At 43.9% G+C, this 21,661-nt stretch overlaps 1 protein-coding gene across 2 annotated transcripts; it reads right to left on the bottom strand.

Moving 5' to 3' along the window:
• Window positions 1-34: 34 nt before the first annotated feature.
• Window positions 35-9,056, bottom strand: LACC1 (laccase domain containing 1). Of its 2 annotated transcripts, none has more exons than XM_063304300.1 (5): window positions 8,459-9,056; window positions 6,214-6,395; window positions 5,024-5,189; window positions 1,540-1,765; window positions 35-255 (listed from the first exon to the last, which is right to left on the bottom strand). In XM_063304300.1, exons 1-5 carry the CDS (start codon window positions 9,027-9,029, stop codon window positions 81-83), a joined length of 1,320 nt encoding a protein of 439 aa, XP_063160370.1. In that variant the 5' UTR covers window positions 9,030-9,056; the 3' UTR covers window positions 35-80. The 2 variants fall into 2 exon arrangements, with proteins under 2 accessions (XP_063160370.1, XP_063160371.1); XM_063304301.1 differs by having other exon boundaries at window positions 6,214-6,313; window positions 8,459-8,538.
• Between the last annotated feature and the right edge of the window lie 12,605 nt (window positions 9,057-21,661).

The raw sequence follows: 21,661 nt of genomic DNA, 5'->3' as shown, positions 1-21,661 counted from the left end.
TTGGTAGGAACTACCCCACTAATAAGGAAAGTCTATCAGCCTTCGTCAATAATTCCCACTGTTTAGGATGCACAGTACCCTCAGTTTTTAATAGAGATGAAGCCAATCTGGGTTCCAAAGTTTTCTCCATCTCGAACATGAGAATAGAACTTTTCAGGAAAACATGATGTGCAAAGGGTGAGGTTTTGATTTGGGTCTGTTATGGAGTCATCCTGAATGTTCGTCGGTAGAATCCCTCCAGCTTCTAGGAGAACTCTGTTGCAGGGGTGGGGGGAGGAGAGGAAATACTGTTTTAGTCGCCACAAAAACATAAATTATTAGTCTCAACACCACAGCTAGGAGCATTGCCCAAAGCGTATTTCTACAAAACTGGAAATCAGCAGTACTACTGCTCATGCCTGTTTATACATTACACCCAGGGGGGTGATAAGGCACTATAATTTTTTTATTTATTGGGTTCTAGGCTGCCCCGACGTGGCAGTTTTCTAGGCGATGCAGAGATCAGTAAAATAAAAAAAAGGGATGACAAAGTCAAAGAGCATTTAAAAGACAAAAAAACCAGAACATTTGTCAAAATCAAAATCAGATGCAACAGTAATAATGGCCATTGATGCAACATAAAATCCCCGTAAGAAAATCAGCAGTAAAATTGAATTTGTAAAAATACTATTTACAAATTCAATTTTATTTACAAATTCAAGCTTTTATTTAACGTATTAACTACCTCAATTGCTGAAGCAACTCTGGGTAGCGTGCAAAAGAATAAAGATTAAAAATTAAAATAAAATAAGATAGGAAATACAACCTGTCTATATATCCATCTAAAACAGTGTTTTTCAAACTTGGCAACTTTAAGATGTGTGGACTTCAACTCCCGGAATTCCCCAGCCAGCACTGAAGTCCACACATCTTAAAGTTGCCAAGTTTGAAAAACACGGATCTAAAACATGGAAAAAATGGTCTTCACTTGGCACCAAAATTATGACAACATAGGCAGCATCAGTGATCTCCCAACTGGGACAAGGGGTTAAGAAAACCTTTCCTACAAGAATTGTTTGATTTCTTGTTTGTATTTATCCTTAATACTGAAAATTCGGGGCAACACTTTCAAGGAGGTTATTATCGAAGGCCCCAAATTCCTAACCTCTTAAATATCTGAGGCATCTAAATTTACATTATGGCAGCAGAATAAACCAACTTAAATATAAAAACAAGCAGAGAAAAACATAAATGGGGCAGACACACATAAAGGATTCAAGCATTAATTTAAGAAATGGATAAAAATGGATTGAAAGAGTTCATGTCTGCCTAAGAAGGAAGTTCCATAAACATGGGGCCACCAGCAAGCAGACTCTCGAGGATCTTAGACCATCTGCCAGACCATCTAGATGGTAGACCATCTACCATCAAGTGAGGAACCATGAATTAGTATTTCATTGGCTTAACCTTCTCCATATGCTCCAAAAGAGGATTCCATTCTTCAGTTTGGAAATCTTATTTTATAACACTATGACTAAGTGTCCAGGAAGCCAAGCTTACCGTGTTGCTCTTCGAATATCAACGTAAGGACTGGGTGATTCAAAACATCTTACGCATTTTGGATCAATCTTGTAAAACTCCTTTGCTGATTCTTGCGGTAACTTAAAGCAACAGGGCCCAACAGATGGTCCAAGAACTATGAGGATATCTTTCACGTCACAACCGTATTCTGTTACCATAGCGTTTACTACAGCCATAGAAACCCCTAGTAATGTGCCTTGCCAACCTGAAAAGCAGGAAAAAAATGTATCTTGCACTTTTAGGATTTAAATACAAAAGGATAAAAAAACAACACTGCAAATCCTACATTCAAATTAGGTGAGCTTCCATAGAATGAGCCTAACTTGGCACAAAAGCCAAGATGCAAGACCGAAGTGGTTGATGTCCTATCTGTCCTTGGTTGGGTTTGTCCCAGCCAAACATCTCAGTGTCAGAAGGAGCCCCTATGTGAACCTAGGACTTAAGGCCAGATGAGCAATCAAGAGAGAAAGTCTCAAGGAAGAGATCCTCCAGGGTCAAAGAGTTGATAACAGCCAGCAGAAGACTGCAGAACTGAAACCGGTGGCCATTCCACCTGGACACCTATCTCGGTTCTGGTCTCTTCAGTGACTCCTGGTGGTTAATGTAACTAGAAAAGCACAGAGAGTAGCTGGTGGCACATATATCCTCTCTACCCAGGAAGGAGAAGCAGAAACCCCTTTCTTTTGTGGAGTCCTGGGTGCTCTCTGAGCTTGATTGTTTGCTTGCAGACATTTCATTACCCAACGAGGTAACTTCATCATCATATATTTTATTTACTTTTATTTATTTATTATACAAATTTTGTTACTGCCCATCTCTCCCAAAAGAGGGACTCTGGGCGGCTTACAATAAAAATTAATACAATAACAATAAACATTAAAATCCCATAAAAATAAAAACACGTTACAAATATTATATATATTTATATAACCTTTCTTCTGGACCAGAGCTGTCTTGATGATGTTCAGAGAGGGGGAGAGCAGGGCAGCTGCCAGCCCCACAAGGTGGACCAGACCAGAAAATCAACTCCATAGGAAGACTAGAACTATACTTCTGTCCTAACTTAAAGCTTAAATACCACACCGAGACAGTGAGTTGGTCTCTAGTGTTTATTGAATGCTCTAGTGGATAGAAAACCCTGCCAAACTGAAGGAGGGTGGGAAACCCACACAGATAAACCCAAAACTCAAGGTGGGTCTGCTCTGAGTTTCTTTGAAGGACAGTTCAAAGCCTCTAAACTACGCATGCGTTTTCCCCCTGGATCGGGGCCCCCTCCTGCTCACCATCAGTGCTCATGACAACTTCATTGAGGATGGCTATCATAACCGAATCTTGCAAGTCTGATTGTGCTGGACCTCTTCCCCATTCCTGCACTCCAGTGATCAGGAAGGTGTCTGCCTGAGCCACTTCTGAACATTACCTTGTTTCCCAGGACTTAAAGAGTGTTTCAGTCCTCTTCGGCTAGGTCACAGCTCTTGCACATTTCTGTCAAGGGTGCCTCCTCTACTCTCTACAGCAGCAGAGCTCCAATTGACTCAGTTACTCCTCAGCCTTTGCAAAACTTTTCCCCAGCTCTCTCCTGTTTCCATTTCCCTTATTGTGCAAAGCAGCGTAGCAGTTTAGCAGGCCAATCGTCCAAACCACACGGGACAGCAGAAATGTGACAACAGAACATGAGTTCTCCTAAAAGCCAAGAGCACAGTACTCAGGAGAAGTGCCCACCTTAACTCTCCAAGTTCTCACTCTGGAGCTTGCTTTTTTTTTCTTTTTCTCAGCCCCGTGCAAATGCTAAAACGGAGCAGCAAAAAGCTGAGCCACTTTGAACCAGATGCACCTTTCCTTCTAAGTAGTAAGTCCTGAGCTCCATTTCTGATTTAGGGGAGAAAACAAAATGGGGTTGGAAGGAATTTGAGCAGGGCCCTACAAGAATAGCAGCATAATATGGTTCTGTCTCTGAAAGGCAGCTTAAATGCAAAGTAGGGCACAGTAGAGCAAATACCTCATCCTGCACACTCTTGGGATCTGAGCTAGCAGTTGCCAATCCAAACAGGGGCCGTGCAGGCTAATAAGGTGGCCACAGCATACCCTTTCCAAATCCAAAGACTGCAGTTGTTGCAAGTCAAACTCAGTATGGAAAATGTTGAGCACTAAATTGAAGGGGCTGCCAGTTTGGGCTGGCTTGTGGGCCATTGTGAATGTTCAGTCAGGATGTTCCTCCTTCCCACTCCACCAAGGGGACCATGGAAAGGGAAAGAACCTAGTCACTTATTTCACCACAGCAGGAGGAGAGGGGACCTAAAAGTGATGAAAATCTTGGTTGCCAAGTGCTTTTAAAGTGGCAGTGCTGGGGGAACTGTGGCCCTCCTGATACCACGGAACTACCATATCCAGCAGTCGCAGCCAGCAGAGCTTCAAATTCAACTTCTAGAAGAGCCACAAGCATCTTCTGTTGACCAGCTATTGATGGATCATGACGTTCATTATCTCCTTGTTCCGTTGACCAGGGTAATGGGAACTGCAGTCCAACAATACCCCAAGACTGTGGATGCTGGGAAGTGTGGTTGAACCAGAGGCCCCCACCCTCCTCTAACTCATGGTATGGAATGAGTGACTGGACGGTCTCACTGCCCTGGGTTCCAAAGAACGTTTCTGTGGTGTCCTGTGCAAAGAAGAATCAGCCAACATTTCTTATGATCATCTCTTAGGTTTACCATCTTCACAGGTTTAAAACCATTAATGCTTTTTTAAAGAGAAATAAAGTAACAAAAACAGGGTCACTCTGTCAGTGACCTATTTTAAATAGCTCAAGGTGAATAAACCTTTCAAGATTAGGGGAATGAAAGATAGTATCCACTGACTTCCTTAAACAAAGAACCAGGAAGTAATGACAAAACACTGCAGTGGTTAACGCACAATCAATCTTCACTCCCTAGCAACAGAACAAGTTGTAACTAAGGGGTAGAGCAACAGCAGTTATACAAGGTATTTTTTGCTAGCCACAATTATCTGCGTTGCTGAAGTCAGCACAGCTTTGAAGGAGCAAGCAAGCTTCTATGCATTTCTGAAGTAAATGTGTTATTTTACTTTGTCAAATTCCCTTCTGCCTAACAAATGTGCCCTGTGTTTCCCAAAAGGGTGGCAATGATTTTAAGGCATCTAGAAAATGAACAGAACTTCATTGTAAAGTTTCACCCAAGTCGCTGGGATTCTGAAATACTTCCCTTGCGTCAAACCACTGACGCATTAGCATAATCCCTGAAAAAAAATGGCTTCAGTCCAGCAAATAACAAGGGAGAGAGTTCACTGAAAAAAAAAGGTTCTGGTGAAGATGCAGGACAAAGAACTCTGCATGAAGTAGCGAGGGGACTAATAGCGTGCCTAAATAGGAAATGTATGGAGAGGTGCACCATACATGTGTCCGATGCATCCCTTGATGTCTACAAAGCCACAGGACTTTGATTACCTGAATGAGCAGCCCCGCACACTTTTTTGACCGGGTCCGCAAATAGCACAGGAATGCAGTCTGCTCCAGGAGCCGCAATGGTCGTTCCTCTTTGATTGGTTACGATTCCATCATAGCTATCTGGTTGGGGCTTTCCCATCACCCAAACGTCATTGGCATGGTTGACCTGTTGACAACCAAACAACCAGGGCCATATAAAAACTGGATTAGGACCGCACTTTTCTTCCAAACATTCCCTTTAGGATGGCTTAAACCAATGATCCCAGAGCCATTCCAAATTCAGTGTAATCTACATTACAGTGAAACCTTGATTTAATGGACCAGTCGGGGGGAGGGGGTATCCATTATCCTCAATTGGATAAAATGCCATCTATGGCAATGTCATTAGGAAGATGATGCAAAGTGTGTCATTTCCATCATTAATTTTGATAATTTGTGCAGAGGTATCATGATGCACATTATGCCATTTGTGTAATGGCTTCTTTATGGAAATGGCATAAAGTGATGCAAATGTATTGGGAGTTTCATCTGTTGCGTCTGACGTCCGTCGTAGTGACAGATTTCACAGTACTGCTTTTGGGGGCGGTGCCCCCATGTAGAATGTGGGGTCCATCTTCTGGTCACTCCCAAAAACATCGTTGTCATGTGGGAGGCAGAGGGCTTGAGAAACTCCCTCTTCCTAAGTATTGCAGAGCATTTAAGATTCTCCCTTCGGCAGTCTTTGGAAACACCACCTAGAGCGACAGGCGGCTTTGTAGCTCAAACACTACTGAAACACTGATGAGCCTCCTGCTTTATCGTACCTTTTGTAAGGATAATCATCTCAATGTAGTATCGCCAACAACTGGGATTATCCCTGCACTCCCCAGGCTCTACCTTAGAAATCTTTTGGACAGCCAGGCTCCCAATCCAAGTTCCTGAGTTCTGCTACTCTGCCTGCAAATCTAAATGAACGTGGCTCTGGCCTTGAGAAGGCGGAATGGCTGCTCAGCCCTGGGGAAGAAGGCATGAGAAAGCGACTCAGGTTAGCCCTGGCTTGGTCCTGTTGCCCTTCAAATGGGGCTGTGACGTTTGGGACGAGCTTTTAAGATTCTGTTAAAAGTTGCTGTTCCGGAAGCCCTGCAGGGTCTGTGTTTCGACCTGGCCTACTTAGAAGAGCCGACGGTACTTTCTTAGTTACTCTGTCTTACCTTTATCCTGTGAAACATATCTTGGTTGAATCCAACCGCGCTGGACAACCTTCGAAGGTTTTCCTTAACCACAGCTGGTGGGTCCCGCCGCTTAGAACTACTAAAGAGATTAAAAGAACTCAGCGTTGGTATATACGAGATGCCTCCTGTTCTTGTCATGAATCCATGCAGGAAAATGTGATCTAATAAAGGGTTTTAAAACACAAAAGAAAAAAAAAAGCACTCATATTCACAGATAAGTTTTCTTATGTTTGCAAAGTGCGATTTTTTAAAAAAAAATATCGTCCTTACAGATACAGGTAGTCCTCTACTTACGACCATTTAGTGACTGTTCAAAGTTATGACAGCACTGGAAAAAGGTCCTTGCATTTATGGCCGTCACAGTGTCACTGTGGTCACGTGATCAAAATTCAGGCACTCGGCTACCGGCATGTATTTACGATGGTTGCAATGTCCTGGGGTCACACGATTGCCATTTGCGACCTTCCCAGCTGGCTTCCGACAAGCAAAGTCAATGGGGGAAACCAGATTTGCTTAATGACCACATGATTCACTTAACAACCACGGTTATTTGCTTAATCACCGTGGCAAAAAAGGTCATAAAATCAGGTGTGACTCACTTAACGACCAACTTGCTTAGCAACAGAAGTTCCAGTCCCAGTTGTGGTTGTAAGTTGAGGACTACCTGTAACTCAATCTGATTAAAAATTCCAGCAAAGAGACTCCAGTTTAAAAATTACCCTTTTGTTTATTAAGAAGTTGTTGTTTTCTTAAGGAATAAAAAAATGTTAAAAATTGTTTACTATCCATGACATTTGGCTCATTTTCTTATTTATTTTTTCATACATGCTTAAAATAATACTGGATCTGATACATTAGCAGTATCAGAAACTCCTAAATTACTGATATTACCTGGAGGCTCCCAAGTCTATATTTAATATAGTTTAATGTGTATTTGAAAAGTATTATACAGGTAGTGGGAAACCACATGAAACTTGGAATGAAGAGCTGAAATATCAGGCCTATTAGCAAATCAGTGGTCTAAAGCAGTGTTTTTCAACCTTCGTAACTTCAAGCTGTGAGGACTTCAACTCCCAGAATTCCTCAGCCAGCATGGGGTCCACACAGTTTGAAGTTGCCAAGGTTGAGAAACACTGGTCTAAAGTTTTAAATAATGTTAAATTTGTGTCCTGTGATCTTAAAATGCAGTTAATTCAACAAATTTCAACAAAAGACACCCCCCAAGGAGTAGCAAGAGTTAGATTTTTAAACCTTTGAATGTTAGAAGCATAATATTTCTGACATTCAAGCATCAGACCCATATGATTTGGGCTTGTTCTACAGTTGCACTGTTTTGGTTTAATATTAATTAATATCAAGTTGTTCAATGTTAAGTTATCAGTATGGTCTTGTAAAGAGATTTACGGCCTAAAGACATGATAATATAGTTGAATTCAAGAGAATTATATAGAACATTTGGAATCCACTGAAGTAGGAAGACTTCTGGATTTATTGTGAACGGTCTGTAGCTAAAAAGTTTAGTGAAACCTCTGCCGCATCTGATTTGAAATTGTGGATTGAAGTTAGTTGTCCCCTTTCTACAAATAAACTAGTTTACTATCAACGCTATGGAACGTCTGATCAATATTTCTCAGCGTGGGAAGGGATTAGCTGGCGGTTTAAGAATAGAGTTTTTTGTTTTACGTACATCTAGTTCAATATTTATTTTTTCTTTTGCTACGTTCTTTTTTTTTAACCTCTGCCCACTTGTGCTCATGCGTTTTATTTGCTTATTATTCTTATTTGGTTAATACTTTTCATTTTTGTTTGTATATTGCAAGCAATTTTTAAAATATGCTAACAGTTCATCCTAACGGCTCCAAATGTGAAGTAAGCCAGATTACTAGGGTACTTTACAACCTATATACAACTGAGTTTTTCTTACTGAATAACACGAAGAGGAAAGCAGATGGTTTCAAATAATCCAAACGGACATAGACATAAATAGGTATGTCCTCCTTCCAACAAAACAAGCTTTTAAAAACTATTACATCTTATCAATTGCTGGCAAAAGATATCAACACTGTGGGTTGGTTTATTTTTCTTGTTCCAAAGCATGATACTGGATGCTCTGTTCTCTTTTCAAGAGAAAAACACTATTTTTTCTATGCTGACAGACCGACCCTTAATACCAGAGAGAGAGAGAGAGAGATACAGGGGGAATACAAATATATTTCCATGTTACCTGGGATCAGTAAAGATTTGAGGATAGTGGGGTTCCCTTTCAGACTGGGAAGACTTTCCAAAAACTGCTTTATTTCCTCCTGGATCCTTTCCGCATCAGGATCTACGAGAGGTCCTACTTCACTCTGTGGCCCTAAGGATTTCTTCAAGAGTCCTTCTTCAGATTTCATCCGTAGATCTATAAACTCAAATTGGTAAAGGCTAGTAAACAGCTGGTCAATATACTTTCTCATTAAGGATTTTCTTTGCGACGACAGCACAATGGTAATGGCCTCCACATCCTTTTCGTCCAGCTTCTGCTTAATGGTGTATAAAGCAGCACCAAAACTTTCAGCACTCACCACCTCCAGCCCTTTCTCGGGGCAATGGAAACGTTTTAAGGCTTTCTGAAGCAGATCTTCGCCATTCCTTTCGTAGCTGTGGGTCCGGAGGCACGTGAGATACACAAACGGGCTCTGGGAGGAGTCTTCCTTCACTGTGGTTTCTAATACACCAGTAATCAATTCCTGGACCCCGTCGTTCCAAGCCTTTGTTCCTAAGTGCCACAGATCTATCAAGACTGCCTTGGCCATCTTCCGGATTGGCGGCCTAGATGTACAGTGACCTTTATTTTAGAAAGCTGTCCTTTAGATTTATTTAATTCTTTATTGCCTTGGTTTTGCTCTTGAATGTTCCTGTGTAAAGCAGAGTTATAAGCATAAACTATTAATTTTTTTTTTAAAATCCCTGTGAACCTCTTTCGGATCTGCCCCCTTTTCAGGTTTGTCCTTTATTTTTTCCAGGGAAATGTGGTCACTGTACCTAGCTGTGAAGCTGTCCCATATTTCAGAAGACGGCTCGAAAGGTCAACCTTTGGAGAAAGAAAGAGAGTTGTGAAAAGCTGAATTAGTTCTTTTGTAGAACAAAGACATGTGCTACGTGTAGCTCAAGAACGCAATCCGGATCAAAGCACAGAAGCAAAAATGATTAAAAACAATTCAATCCCTGAACGCAAACCACTAAATTGTCTGGTAAAATGAAACAAAATTGTAAAAGAAAAAAACCAACCAACCAACATACAGGGCATATAGTCACAAACACATAAATACGTTCAGAAGGCTGTACAGAAAACATTTTAACGAATGGAAGCCATAGTTCAATATAATCATCCATAGCTAATCTCTATTGATAAGTTATCAGTTAGTAAATTGCCAATGACATCAATTCTGCAGACCACTAAATAGTTGGTGCATATGTTTGTCTTTCCAAAGCTGAACTATAAGTCTCTTAGCTGTAATTAAGGTAAAGAAAGTCCACATTCTTTGTCCAGCTGTCCATTCCCATGTGATAGGAATAAACTACAGAATTCAGACATCTGAAAATGCTGAATCTCAAAGCTGAATTCATGCGTGTAATAACTTCAGTCCATCCCAAGCTTCTTGATAATGTCAGTTCTTCTTTAAGAACAGTGGAGGCTTTTATATTGATTTGATTTATATCCTGCCTTTTCCCCAAAGCTCTGTGAGCTACCCAGAGCAGTTCACAGTTGAATGGGTAAAGCTAGCGCTTACCAAAAATTATCTGAATGCGAAAGTCAACCCCGGAAGTTCAAGTTCACTTGGTGACAGTTGCAGAAAAACACAGAAGCAGATTACGAACTCTTGGCTTAAAGATTCTACAGTAGAAAAACAATTATTTTTAGGAAGTGTCAAAGGCAAGTTGAGGAAGTGCTCCTTATTCGTAGGTACGTGTGCGTACGTGCCCCAGTTCTTCAATGTTTAATCCATGTGAGAAATACGCAAAACCTGTTTGATCAGAAGTGAAAATGAGATAAAACAAATACGTATGCAGAAATATGGCAGAACTGGAATGGGTGGTTGAACTGGGCACTATTGTCTTGATTCCAGACTTTTCAAAAACGTTGCAACTTGGATATATGAAATCATGACACTCATCACCCCTATTGATCTAGCCATTAGCTGACTACCCTAGTGGGGATGATGGAAGCTGCAGTCCAATGCATCTGAAGTCCAAGATATTGACATCAAGTCAAGCCTTTTTATTTTGGTCAGTGAACACCTAACACATTGGCCTTAATGGGGAATAAGAAAAATCATTCTTGTTTTAGGCAACTGGATCTAGTCAGTGACCACAAGATGGCAGCAGAGAGTCAATGCTTTTTGGTGCCTCTTGGGTACCAACTAGTGATCATCTGCAGCTTTACAGCCCAAGATCTAGTAATCTACTCAATTCTGCAAGGAAAGTAAGATCCACATGATGTCAGAAACAAAATCAATATAGTTGTTGACAAACCAAAAGAACACAACTGTGTTTAAAGAAGGCCTAGAAAAAAATTATCACACTAAAAAAATGGAAGTTCCCAGGCATTAAGAAAAGGCAAACTTGTCAAATTTCACAGCAGAATCCCTGTGCTTGAAATCATTTTTACCATGGTGGTTCTCTAAAGAGGTCTCTTCAAGGCTGAATCTCATTCACACTCCGGGAATTTGCAAATATGCAGTGTTATGGACAGGCTGCAGAGGTATGTTATTTGTTTATTGCCAATATTGCCAATGTTATAAAAACCACAGGCAACTCACAAGCATAACAAATTAAGATGCCAAGCTCCAAATTCACCTGACTGAAATTAAATTAAAATGGAAATGAAAAGCAGAATTAAAGCACAAGCTGATCAATCTCAAAAAGGTTTCTGGAAAAATAAACCTTTAACAACTTTCCTGAGTGTGGGGGCCAAGGGCATCCAGATCCTAGGGGGAACCTCCAGAGTTCTGGGGCAGCTATGGAGGGGCTCAGCTCCCAGGTGCAAGGGGCCCAGAGCAGAATAAACAGGCTGAAAACAATCAATTCAGAGAAGATGGTCTGGAATGCAACTGAGATGATAGATAGGTGATAGATAGGTAGGGCTGGAGTGTCATTCAACCATGCTGGCTGGGGAATTCTGGGAATTGAAGTCCACCCATCTTAGAGTTGCCAAGGTTGAGAAACACCGCTGTAGGGCTTTATAGATAAACAGCAATTAAACTGTACTCCGAAACCGCTTGGAAGCCAATGCAGAGCCCACAATATGGGTCTTATGTCCTCCCTCCCATCTGCATGCTGGCCCCTGCATTCTGCACCAAGTGCAGTTTCTGACTAGTCTTCAAGGGCAGGTCCAGACACAGCGTGTTGCAGTAATCCCACTAGAGAAAGAATTGCATCTGACAAGCCAGCCATATCTATCTACCATCTATCATTATTCACAGCAATTGCTCCGTACACTAAAAAACTGATGACTTTTACAGAGCGGATGGACTTCTGGTCGGTTGCAGCCAGAAGAGCAAAGGATCGTCCGAAAGGTCGACCCGTTCATGCTTTCGCCCATTTCTTCCTTAACAGCCAGGGCTTAGAATTCAATCGGAAATTGCATGTCATCTAGGATATTTCGGCTTGCGCTGGAAAAGCGGGGAGGAGAAAAAAGCACTGGAACGAAGAAGCGACCTTCTCTCCCCTTTGGGGAACCACCGAGACCCCCCAGGACTAGCAGCCGGCGCCCCCCTCCCGGGCCTCAGAGGTTGCACAAATGCCACCGGGCACTTACTGATCGCGGCGGCGAAGGACGCGCAGCCCGCGTGGGAATCTGCCGGATCCGGCCCGCCGCTCAGCTCGTGAGCGCTTCCGCCGCCCCCGCCTTAAATGGCACGCGGGCCACAAAGGGCTCTGGCGTCACCCGCCGAGGGGAATTCCTACCCTGAGCCAACTCGGGCTTCCCCGCCTTGTTGAAGAGGCCGCGCCTCGGCGGGCTGGCAGGATCCGCGGGCAGATGCAGGGAAACAATACCAAATAAAACAACCCGGAGGCACTCGGGCGCGTCGGGGCCAGATGCAACACCTCCCTTCTCGGTGCAAAGGAAAGGGGGCCACGGGGAAAGCCTTGGGGTTGAAGACGCTGGGCTTGCGCAGAAACGGAGTGGCACTCCTGCGGGAAACGAGCGATGCTGGCTTCAAATGGGAAGAGGTGTACGAGGAAGCATGCGCGGGGTCCGGGAGAAAAAAAAAGGCTTACAACAGCCCTGCAGGGTAGTCTTTTTTTTAAAATTGCCATTTATATATGACTTATTTGATTGATTAACTCCATTTAGAATCTGCCCTTCCTAAAAAACATGCACGGGGTTGCCGGAAGTTTAGATTTCCAATTGTCCCCGCACTTCCCCCGCCTGGCCTCAGCCTCGGTTGATTTGCACGCGGGCGCGTTGCACTTTCGAGGAGACCTCGTTTCCCTTCAACACCCTTTCCTTTCTGCTTTCGCTGAATAAAACCGGAACTAAGTCGTGGGGGTGGGGGTGGGGGTGGGGGTGGGGGTGGGGAGAAGCATGCGCAGCCTTATCCTGTAGTATTGGAAATACATGATAAAGCCTATCTTCCTCGATGTAATAGGAAGGGAATAGGCCTGCCAAAATCTTGCCTTAGCAGACCTCACTACTGAGAAGGAGACAGTGGGGAGGCTCTGGACGTTCTTGCATGCTTCTGCGTGTGCACACTGCTATTTGTGATGTTGCAAAGAGGCCAAGAATGCTGGTTCTCTTGTATCTTCTGTGGATCTCAAGACTGCGTTTGTTCAGGGACCTCATCCCTCCGGAGGACAGATTGGCCCCAACCCTGCTGGCCTTCAGCGGGGCCTTGAAAACTTGGTTTTGTGCCCAGCCCTGGGGCCCTGGGTGTATGTCTGAGCTCATCTCCTGGTTGCATTGATGGTTGTTTATCATTCTGGCTGCTGTGTGTCTGATTTTTTATATCATACAGGTAGTCTTCAACTTATGACCAGTCATTTAGTGACCATTCGAAGTTACAATGGGGCTGGACTCTTAAGACTGTCACAGCGTCCCTGCAGTCACGTGATCAAAATTCTGGCACTCTGCTACCAGTATGAATTTATGATGGTTGCAGCGTCCCGGGATGACATGATCACGATTCGCGACCTTCCCAGCTGGCTTCCAACAAGCAAAGTCAATGGGGGAAGCCAGATTTGCTTAACAACCATGTGATTCGCTTAACAATCACAGCAAAAAGGTTGTAAAATCAGGCATGACTCAGTTAACAACTGCCTCACTTAGCGATGGAAGTTCTGGTCACAATTGTGGTCATGTCGAGGACTGCCTGTATGCATTTTACAGGTGGTGCTCACTTAATGACCACAATTGAGACCAGAATTTTGATTGCTAAGCAAAGCAGTCATTAAGTGAATCTGATCCAATTTTACAACCTTTTTCGTGGTGGTCGTTAAGTGAATCACCACAGGCATTAAGCAAACCATGTGGTCATTAAGCAAATCATGTGGTACCTCATTGATTTTGCTTGCCAGAAACCGGCCGGGAAGGTTGAAAATGGCAATCACGTGACTGCGGGACGCTGCAACGGTCATAAACACGAATCAGTTGCCATGTGCCCAAATTGTGATCACGTGACTGCAGGGCCGCTGCAACGGTTGTAAGTGTGAGGACTGGTCATAAGTCTCTTTTTCCAGCACTGTTGTAAGTCTGAACTGTCACTAAAATGAATGGTTAAGTGAGGACTACCTGCATTTAGTTTTTTACCTATTTTTATTGTAAGCCAACCAGAGTCACATTTGTGAGATGGGTGGCGATATAAATTGGTTAAATAAAATAATAATAACAATAATAATAATAATAATAAAAAAGGGCAGCAGAGCAGCAGCCTGGGCAATTTAAATAAAATATTTTAAAATAATTAAAATAATGTTTCTGAGGATTGCAGCAGGGTGAGCAGTGGGCTGATGTTTTCAGTCACCATACTGAAAAAGTGCTTCCTCCGTTGATTTTAATTCAACACAAGTTGCTCCTAGAAAATTGCCAGTGGACGTACACCTGATCTGATGATCTAGTCAACTGCTGGCTGTGCTTGGGAACTGACCAATCGTGTGTGTGTGTGTGTGTGTGCGTGTGTAAGTGTAACTCCAGTCCTAAAACAGCCCTACCTCCAATATAGATAGGCTGAGTATCATGCTACGTTTTGTGTTTTGCATATTTGCTTGACAACAGGGCTTCTTGACCTCGGCAACTTTAAGATGCATGGATGTCAACTCCCAGAATTCCCCAGCTTAGCTAAGGTGGAGACCTCTGGGAGCTGAAGTCTACTGGCCGGCTGGGGAATTCTAGAAGTTGAAGTCCATACATCTTAAAGTTGCTGAGCTTGAGAAATGCTGCTGAACAGCCTGCACTAATGTTTGATTTCTCTCCTCTGAACCCGGTTATTGATCCCAGCAGTCTGCTTTTTCTGAACCTCAGAACTGATAGCTCTTTTCTCCTTTTGAATCTTAATCTTGACCTTTTTCATTCTGAACCCTTATCTGCCCCTGAGTCCTTTGACTACCTGGATAGCAAACTGTCATGTTCACTGATTCAATGTAGTTTATACATCGTAACGTTTCACATGCCATGGCGCTGACGCGCGTTTCTGTTTGGGAGGGAGCTGCTGTGAAACCTTGTGCCAAGCTCTGTATCTGTGTTCATTACAATGGAATGTGTTTGGGTTATGTGCTCTGTTCAAGGCCTTTTCCCGCAGACCATCAGAAGCCGTTAGGAGCACCTGGGATTGTGAGCCTGGGAAGATTCTACGGGGGAGGGATCTCATTTGCACTGAGGGTTTTTAGTTTGCATTTGGCGCGCTTTTATCATTCTCAGCTTTCTCTGTGATCCTGCATACTATTCTTTAATAAATGAGATATCTTTGAATTCCTGCTCATGAGTCTGATAGTGTTTTAGAATAGGCAACCATTACATAAAGCTGAGAATCACCAAAGTTGTACCGTTAGCTCCTACCAAGATTAGTTTCTTGTGAGGGAAAATAGTTAACGATGGCCAAGTCCAAGCTCACGACCGGGGGACTTGAGATGGCTAGCTTGATGCCCGAGTCAACGGTCAAGAGCGGAGAACTGAGCCTCACCCCAGAACCTTCAGATTTCCGGGAGGAATCGAGTTCCAGTCCTGAGGTGGAGGAATCTGATGATGGGGGAGAACCCAGTGGCACCCAGCAAATTGCCCGCAGAGTTGATCACCTGGGATGAAGTGGGAGAACCCCAGCCAGGGACATCCCAGGTGTCCTGGAAGTATCAGTTCCCGCTGACCCCAGATGTAAAATCTACCACGGTATCAACAGAGAGACAGCCTAACACACGAGGGCAGGAGGGATCTCAAACCCCTGAAAGGCTAAGAGTGATGGAGGCCAAAATAGAATTGATGGAGTACATGCTAAGAAACCTGTCTCTGTCATTGGGGGGGCAGGGGAGGCACAGAGGAGATCCCAGCTTCACGCAACCATCCCCCATCCTCCCCCCTGGACCGCCGGCGGAGCGGGGCCGGAGACAGCTCCGGGATGAATCTCCACCCCGCAGGGCTCGACCACCAGTGTCCCCACCCCGAAGATGGAGAGCTACTGTAACCTGGGGCCCAAGCACTCAAGCAGCCGCCGATTCCGCTCCAACAGGAGTGGGGGTGAGAGGCTTTTCTGTCAAGTTTGATGGGGATCCAACCAAGTTATGTTTCTTTCTAACTAATGCTAAAAGTTACATGAGGCAGTTTGGAGCATACTTCCCTTCCGAAGAGGCCAAGATAACTGCCATTGCCACCAAGTTGAAGGGTCGAGCGGCTGACTGGTATGTTCAATTAAGTGAGGCTGACTCCCCTGCACTTGATTATTTCGAGGACTTCATGTGGGCGTTAAAGCTGCATTTTGAGGATCCTCTGGCCAAGGCAAGAGCTAAGAAGGCAGTGAAGGATCTTACCCAGGGCCAACTGTCTGTAGCTGATTACGCCCTGGAGTTTAAGGCTCTAGCTGGGAAAATCCCCGACTGGTCTCAGTCAACCTTAATAGAACGGTTTAAAGAGGGACTCAACAGGGATGTCCTATGGTGGGCGTTGTGTAGGGATGACCCAGAGTCATTGTACGAATGGATCTGTCTGGCAGGCAAGGCTGAACACCCTCAGCATACCTTCATGCAAACCAGAAGACCTGAAAAACCACCAGCCACCATGAGGGGACCCCAAAGTGCTGCGACTGCTGCCCGGCCAGGCTATAGAGTCTGGGATGAGGAGAGAGATCGGTGCTACGCCAGGGGTCAGTGTCTCCAATGCGGAAAGGAAGGGCATCGAGCAGCTGATTGCCCAAAAGCCAAGGCTGGAGATCGAGCAGGCAAGCTGCTGGCCAAATCGCCCCCCCCCCCACCTCGTGGTGGATAACAGCAGCCAAGGGCGCAGCCGACGCTGAGGAAGTACTCTACTTCTCGGGAGAGGCTGAAGACGACTCTAAGGAGCCGGCAGGAAATGCCAGCCACCTGCCATGAAGAGCGCCTGCAGGAGGATGGGCGCGAGGATGCTATGGTGAGCGCTGACTGTCCCACTTTAGCAGTAAAAGTGAAATTGGGCTCCCACACAAAAACTACAGAGGTCTGGGCTTTGGTTGACTCTGGGTGTTTCAGGTGTCTAATTCACCCTGATCTGGTTGCTGCTTTGGACCTGCCTAGCTTCCCCCTCCAGCAGCCTTTGATCTTCACACAATTGGATGGTTCAATGGCGGGGAGGGGGGCGGCAACCCATTTCACTGGAACTGTCGCAATGCAAATGGGCAGCCACCGTGAGACTTTAAAATTTGTAGTAGCACCTGTTGGCAATCCCTTGGTAACTCTGGGGATCCCCTGGTTGACCTATTGAAGCCCATATATAAACTGTGAGTTTTAAAGATGGTTTTTACCAAGCTCCTACAGTGGAGAGAGCTGCACGTGCGGGGGTTGGAAGGGCTGCGACTGCCACGCCGCGCCCTAACTTGGCACATTTAGAAGGCTTGCCCGATCGATACCAATACTTTGCAGACGTTTTTGGGGAAATGGAAGCAGATCAGCTACCCCCCCATCAGAAAACTGACTGTGCGATAGAGTTGGTTCCCAATGCTCAATTGCCCAAGCCAAAAATTTATCCAATGACTCAGAAGGAGCTTGAGGCATTACGGGACTTTATTGACAAAAATCTGTCAAGGGGGTTTATTGAACCTGCAAATTCCCCAGTTGGGGCCCCTGTGCTATTCCGAGAAAAGAAAGATGGCATGCTTCGACTCTGTACAGACTATCGAGGGTTAAATTCTGTCTCAATTTTCAACAAGTACCCTCTTCCGCTCATGAAGGACATGTTAGCTCATTTGTCTAAGGGCAAGATTTTCTCCAAGCTCCATCTTCATGAAGCCTATTTCCACATCCACATACGAGCTGGAGATGAGTGGAAAACTGCTTTTAATTGCCCACTGGGTTCATTTCAGTACAAAGTCCTCCCTTTTGGGTTGGCAGGGGCACCCGGAGTCTTCATGCAATTGATTAATGAAATATTACATGATCATTTGTTTAAAGGGGTCCTGGTTTATTTAGATGATGTTCTCATTTACACTGAAACCGAGGAGGAACACGAATGCCTCCTCAAACAGGTGTTACGCAAGCTTAGAAATGCCAAACTCTATGCCAAACTTTCCAAATGTGAATTCCACAAGACCCAACTTGACTATCTGGGCTATAGGGTGTCTGACAAGGGCATTGAAATGGACCCTGCAAAAATTCAGGTGATTTTAAGTTGGGAACGTCCCCGCACCTGGAGGCAATTGCAAAATTTCCTCAGGTTCAGTAATTACTATCGCCAATTTATCCAGGGGTTCGCTGAGATTACCTTGCCCCTCACGGATTTACTCCATACCAAGGGCTTGGGGGAGACACGCAAAGTAAAAAACCCTGGGGCAGTGCTGAATTGGACGCCTGAATGTCAGGCAGCATTTGAGAAATTAAAAACCCTTTTCACTGCTGAGCCTATTCTATAGCACCCCTATCCTGAACGCCCCTTTATGGTCCAAGTTGATGCTTCCTCAGTTGGGGCTATATTGTTACAGAGAGATTCTGAAAATCACTTAAAACCCTGAGCTTATCTGTCCAGAAAATTTTCTGAAACCAAACGCCAGTGGCATGTTTGGGAAAAGGAGGTGTTTGCTGTAAAAGCCACTTTGGAAGCCTGGCGTCACCTCCTTGAAGGCGCTAAATGCCCTTTCGAGGTTTGGACCAATCACAGGAATTTGGAAGCCCTCCGCACCCCCGGCATCTCAGTCCTAAACAAATTCGCTGGGCTCAGTTTTTCAGTCGTTTCAACTTCCAGTTAAAATTTATTCCAGGAAAGAAAAACTTTCTGGCCGATGCTTTGTCGCGTTTACCTCAGGATTTTGACCAGGGGGCAGATGTAGTTGGGACTGTTGTCACTGAACCACAACTGGGTTTGGTTGCTGTCACTCGGAGCCAGACCCGTGCACAAGCGACCCTGCCCCCAGCCCAGTCTGGGAAGCGGAAAGTGCAAGTTCCTTGTCAGTTACAGAAGGACTTTCTCCAGGCGCTGAAATCTGACACTTGGTTGCTAGCTAATAAAGACACTGTTTCTTTTGAAAACAGTCTGGCATGGGTGGAACACCACCTTTATGTACCCGAAACTTTAAGAGCTGAGATTTTACAGCATTCCCATGATGATAAACTTGCTGGGCACTTTGGTTTTGTCAAAACATTACATTTGGTTCGTTGTCAATTCTGGTGGCCTACCTTGAGACGTGATGTAAAAGACTATGTGGCTTCCTGTCCTGTTTGTGCAATGTCAAAACGTAAGGGGGGGAAACCACAGGGGCTTCTACAGCCAGTGGCCAGCCTGTACCGTCCCTGGGACGAGATTTCTACGGATTTTATTGTGGATCTTCCTCCCGGTCAGAAGAAAACTGTCATTTGGGTTGTAAAAGATTTTTTTTCCAAACAGGCACATTTCATTCCATGTGCATCCATCCTGTCAGCCCCGCAATTGGCACGCCTATTTCTCATCCACATCTACTGCCTCCATGGTAGCCCCTCCCGTTTGGTCAGTGACCATGGAACACAGTTTACTTCCCAGTTTTGGAAATCATTTTTAAAATTGATTGGCACCAAACAAGCGCTATCCACGTCTTCCCATCCTGAGACTGACGGTTCTACTGAGATTTTAAACTCCACTCTTGAACAATTTCTTAGAGCATACATTAACTACCATCAGGACAATTGGGTGGAGTTACTACCTTTTGCTGAAGTGGCTTACAACAATGCTGTCCATCAAAGTACCAGGCAAACCCCTTTTTGTGTGGTTTCTGGTCACAACTTTGTTCCCATCCCTGAACTGCCACAACCCCCTTCCCAAACATGTTCTGCCTCTGACTGGGCTGTTAAGCTGGCTGATTCCTGGCCGGTGATTCAACAAGCTTTGGCTGATGCCCAGGCTGCTTACAAGTTTTAAGCTGATAAGCATCGTTCCTTGCAATGCGACTTCAAGATTGGGGATCAGGTGTATCTATCTACCAAATTTATCAAGTCACCACAACCCTCTAAAAAACTTGCTCCCAAATTCATTGGTCCTTTTCCTATTGTTGGTCTTATCAATCCAGTTACTGTTAAATTGGACCTGCCTCACAATTTGAAATGCTTGCACCCTGTTTTCCATTGCAGCTTGCTCAAGCCTGTCCACCACTCCTCCCGCTGGCATCCCCAACCTCCTCCTCCTGCTCCGATCATGATTGACAGCCAACAGCACTTTGAGGTCAAGGAGGTCGTTGATTCTCACAAGCTTCGAGGCACCCTCCAGTATCTGATCTGATGGAAACACTTTCCTCATCCTGAATGGGTGTCTGCTCGCCATGTCAATGCTCCTGATTTAGTTCGCCGTTTCCACCTTGATTACCCTTTGAAGCCTGCTGCTTAGTGTTTTCTTTCTTTTGGGGGGGCAGTATGTCATGTTCACTGTTTCAATGTACAGTATACATCGTAATGTTTCACATGCCATGGCGCTGACGCGCGTTTCTGTTTGGGTAGGAGCTGCTGTGAAACCTTGTGCCAAGCTCTGTATCTGTGTTCATTACAATGGAATGTGTTTGGGTTATGTTCTCTGTTCAAGGCCTTTTCCCACAGACCATCAGAAACCGTTAGGAGCACCTGGGATTGTGAACTTGGGAAGATTCCATGGGGGGAGGGATTTCATTTGCACCGAGGGTTTTTAGTTTGCATTTGGCGTGCTTTTATCATTCTCAGCTTTCTCTGTGATCCTGCATACTATTCTTTAATAAATGAGATATCTTTGAATTCCTGCTCATGAGTCTGATAGTGTTTTAGAATAGGCAACCATTACACAAGGACACACACCGTTTGAGTCCAGTTCAAAGGCTGATCTGGGGTTTGCTTAACTTCCAAGACAATCTGCCTATTCCTTTTTTTTAAATAGTAAATTTTATTAAGTTTCAAAGGAAGAATAAAAACTACAGAAAAACAAAAAACTACAAAGAAAGAAAAAAACTAAAAAGGTGCGGAAACACAAGATAATTTTTTTTCAAATTTACAAAAAGATGTGGCTTCCAACTTTTAAAGCAAAGGATATACAAAATTTCCATAATCAATCTCTTACTCTATATTAAACCAAATCATCACATTATTTCTACAAATCATTCCACTTTAACACATAATAAAAATCACTAAGTACAGTTACTCCTCCCCCTTATATTAAAATAAGTTCATATAAACCCCCTAAACATCTTTCTCCCCTCCAAAAGATAACACCTATTTAATTATTCCCTTCCTACCACTATTCTATACATTTCTGTCTGCTATAATAAGAATCAAATTAAAACGCACATAAGTTGTCTGCTGTTATACTTAGTAGCACAACAATTTTAATAATCCCAATCTTAATAAACCCCAAAAACAAAGACAATTCAAAACAGTAATTTGGTATCTTTAAAAGGGAATAACATCAATGAAATCCTTAAAGCAAACCAGATAAACATTCTTTAACCCTAATCCAACAGTTTTAATAATTTTTATCTTAATAAACCCAAAAACCAAAGTCAATTCAAAACAGTAAATCCAAATCTTTAAAAGCAGATAGCATCAATCAAATCCTTAAAGCAAACCAGATGAACATTCTTCGACCCTTATCCCACTTCAAAATAAACCAGAGCAGTGACATATCCCCACAATGTGCAGAGAGCTTTCCTCTTGAAAGAATCAAACAGCCCAACTGCCCCCCTCAAAGATTCCAGGTTCTTTTCATGGCATTCCACCAGGAGGTCAGTTTCACTTATGGCTTGCAGATCACCCTCTCCCTTAGATTTCTCCAACTTCACTATCCAAT

This window comes from Candoia aspera, chromosome 5 (assembly GCF_035149785.1).
Source record: "Candoia aspera isolate rCanAsp1 chromosome 5, rCanAsp1.hap2, whole genome shotgun sequence".
NCBI lineage: Eukaryota > Metazoa > Chordata > Lepidosauria > Squamata > Boidae > Candoia > Candoia aspera.
Note: the sequence above shows the minus strand (reverse complement) of the source record. Positions and strands in the feature narration are given on the sequence as shown.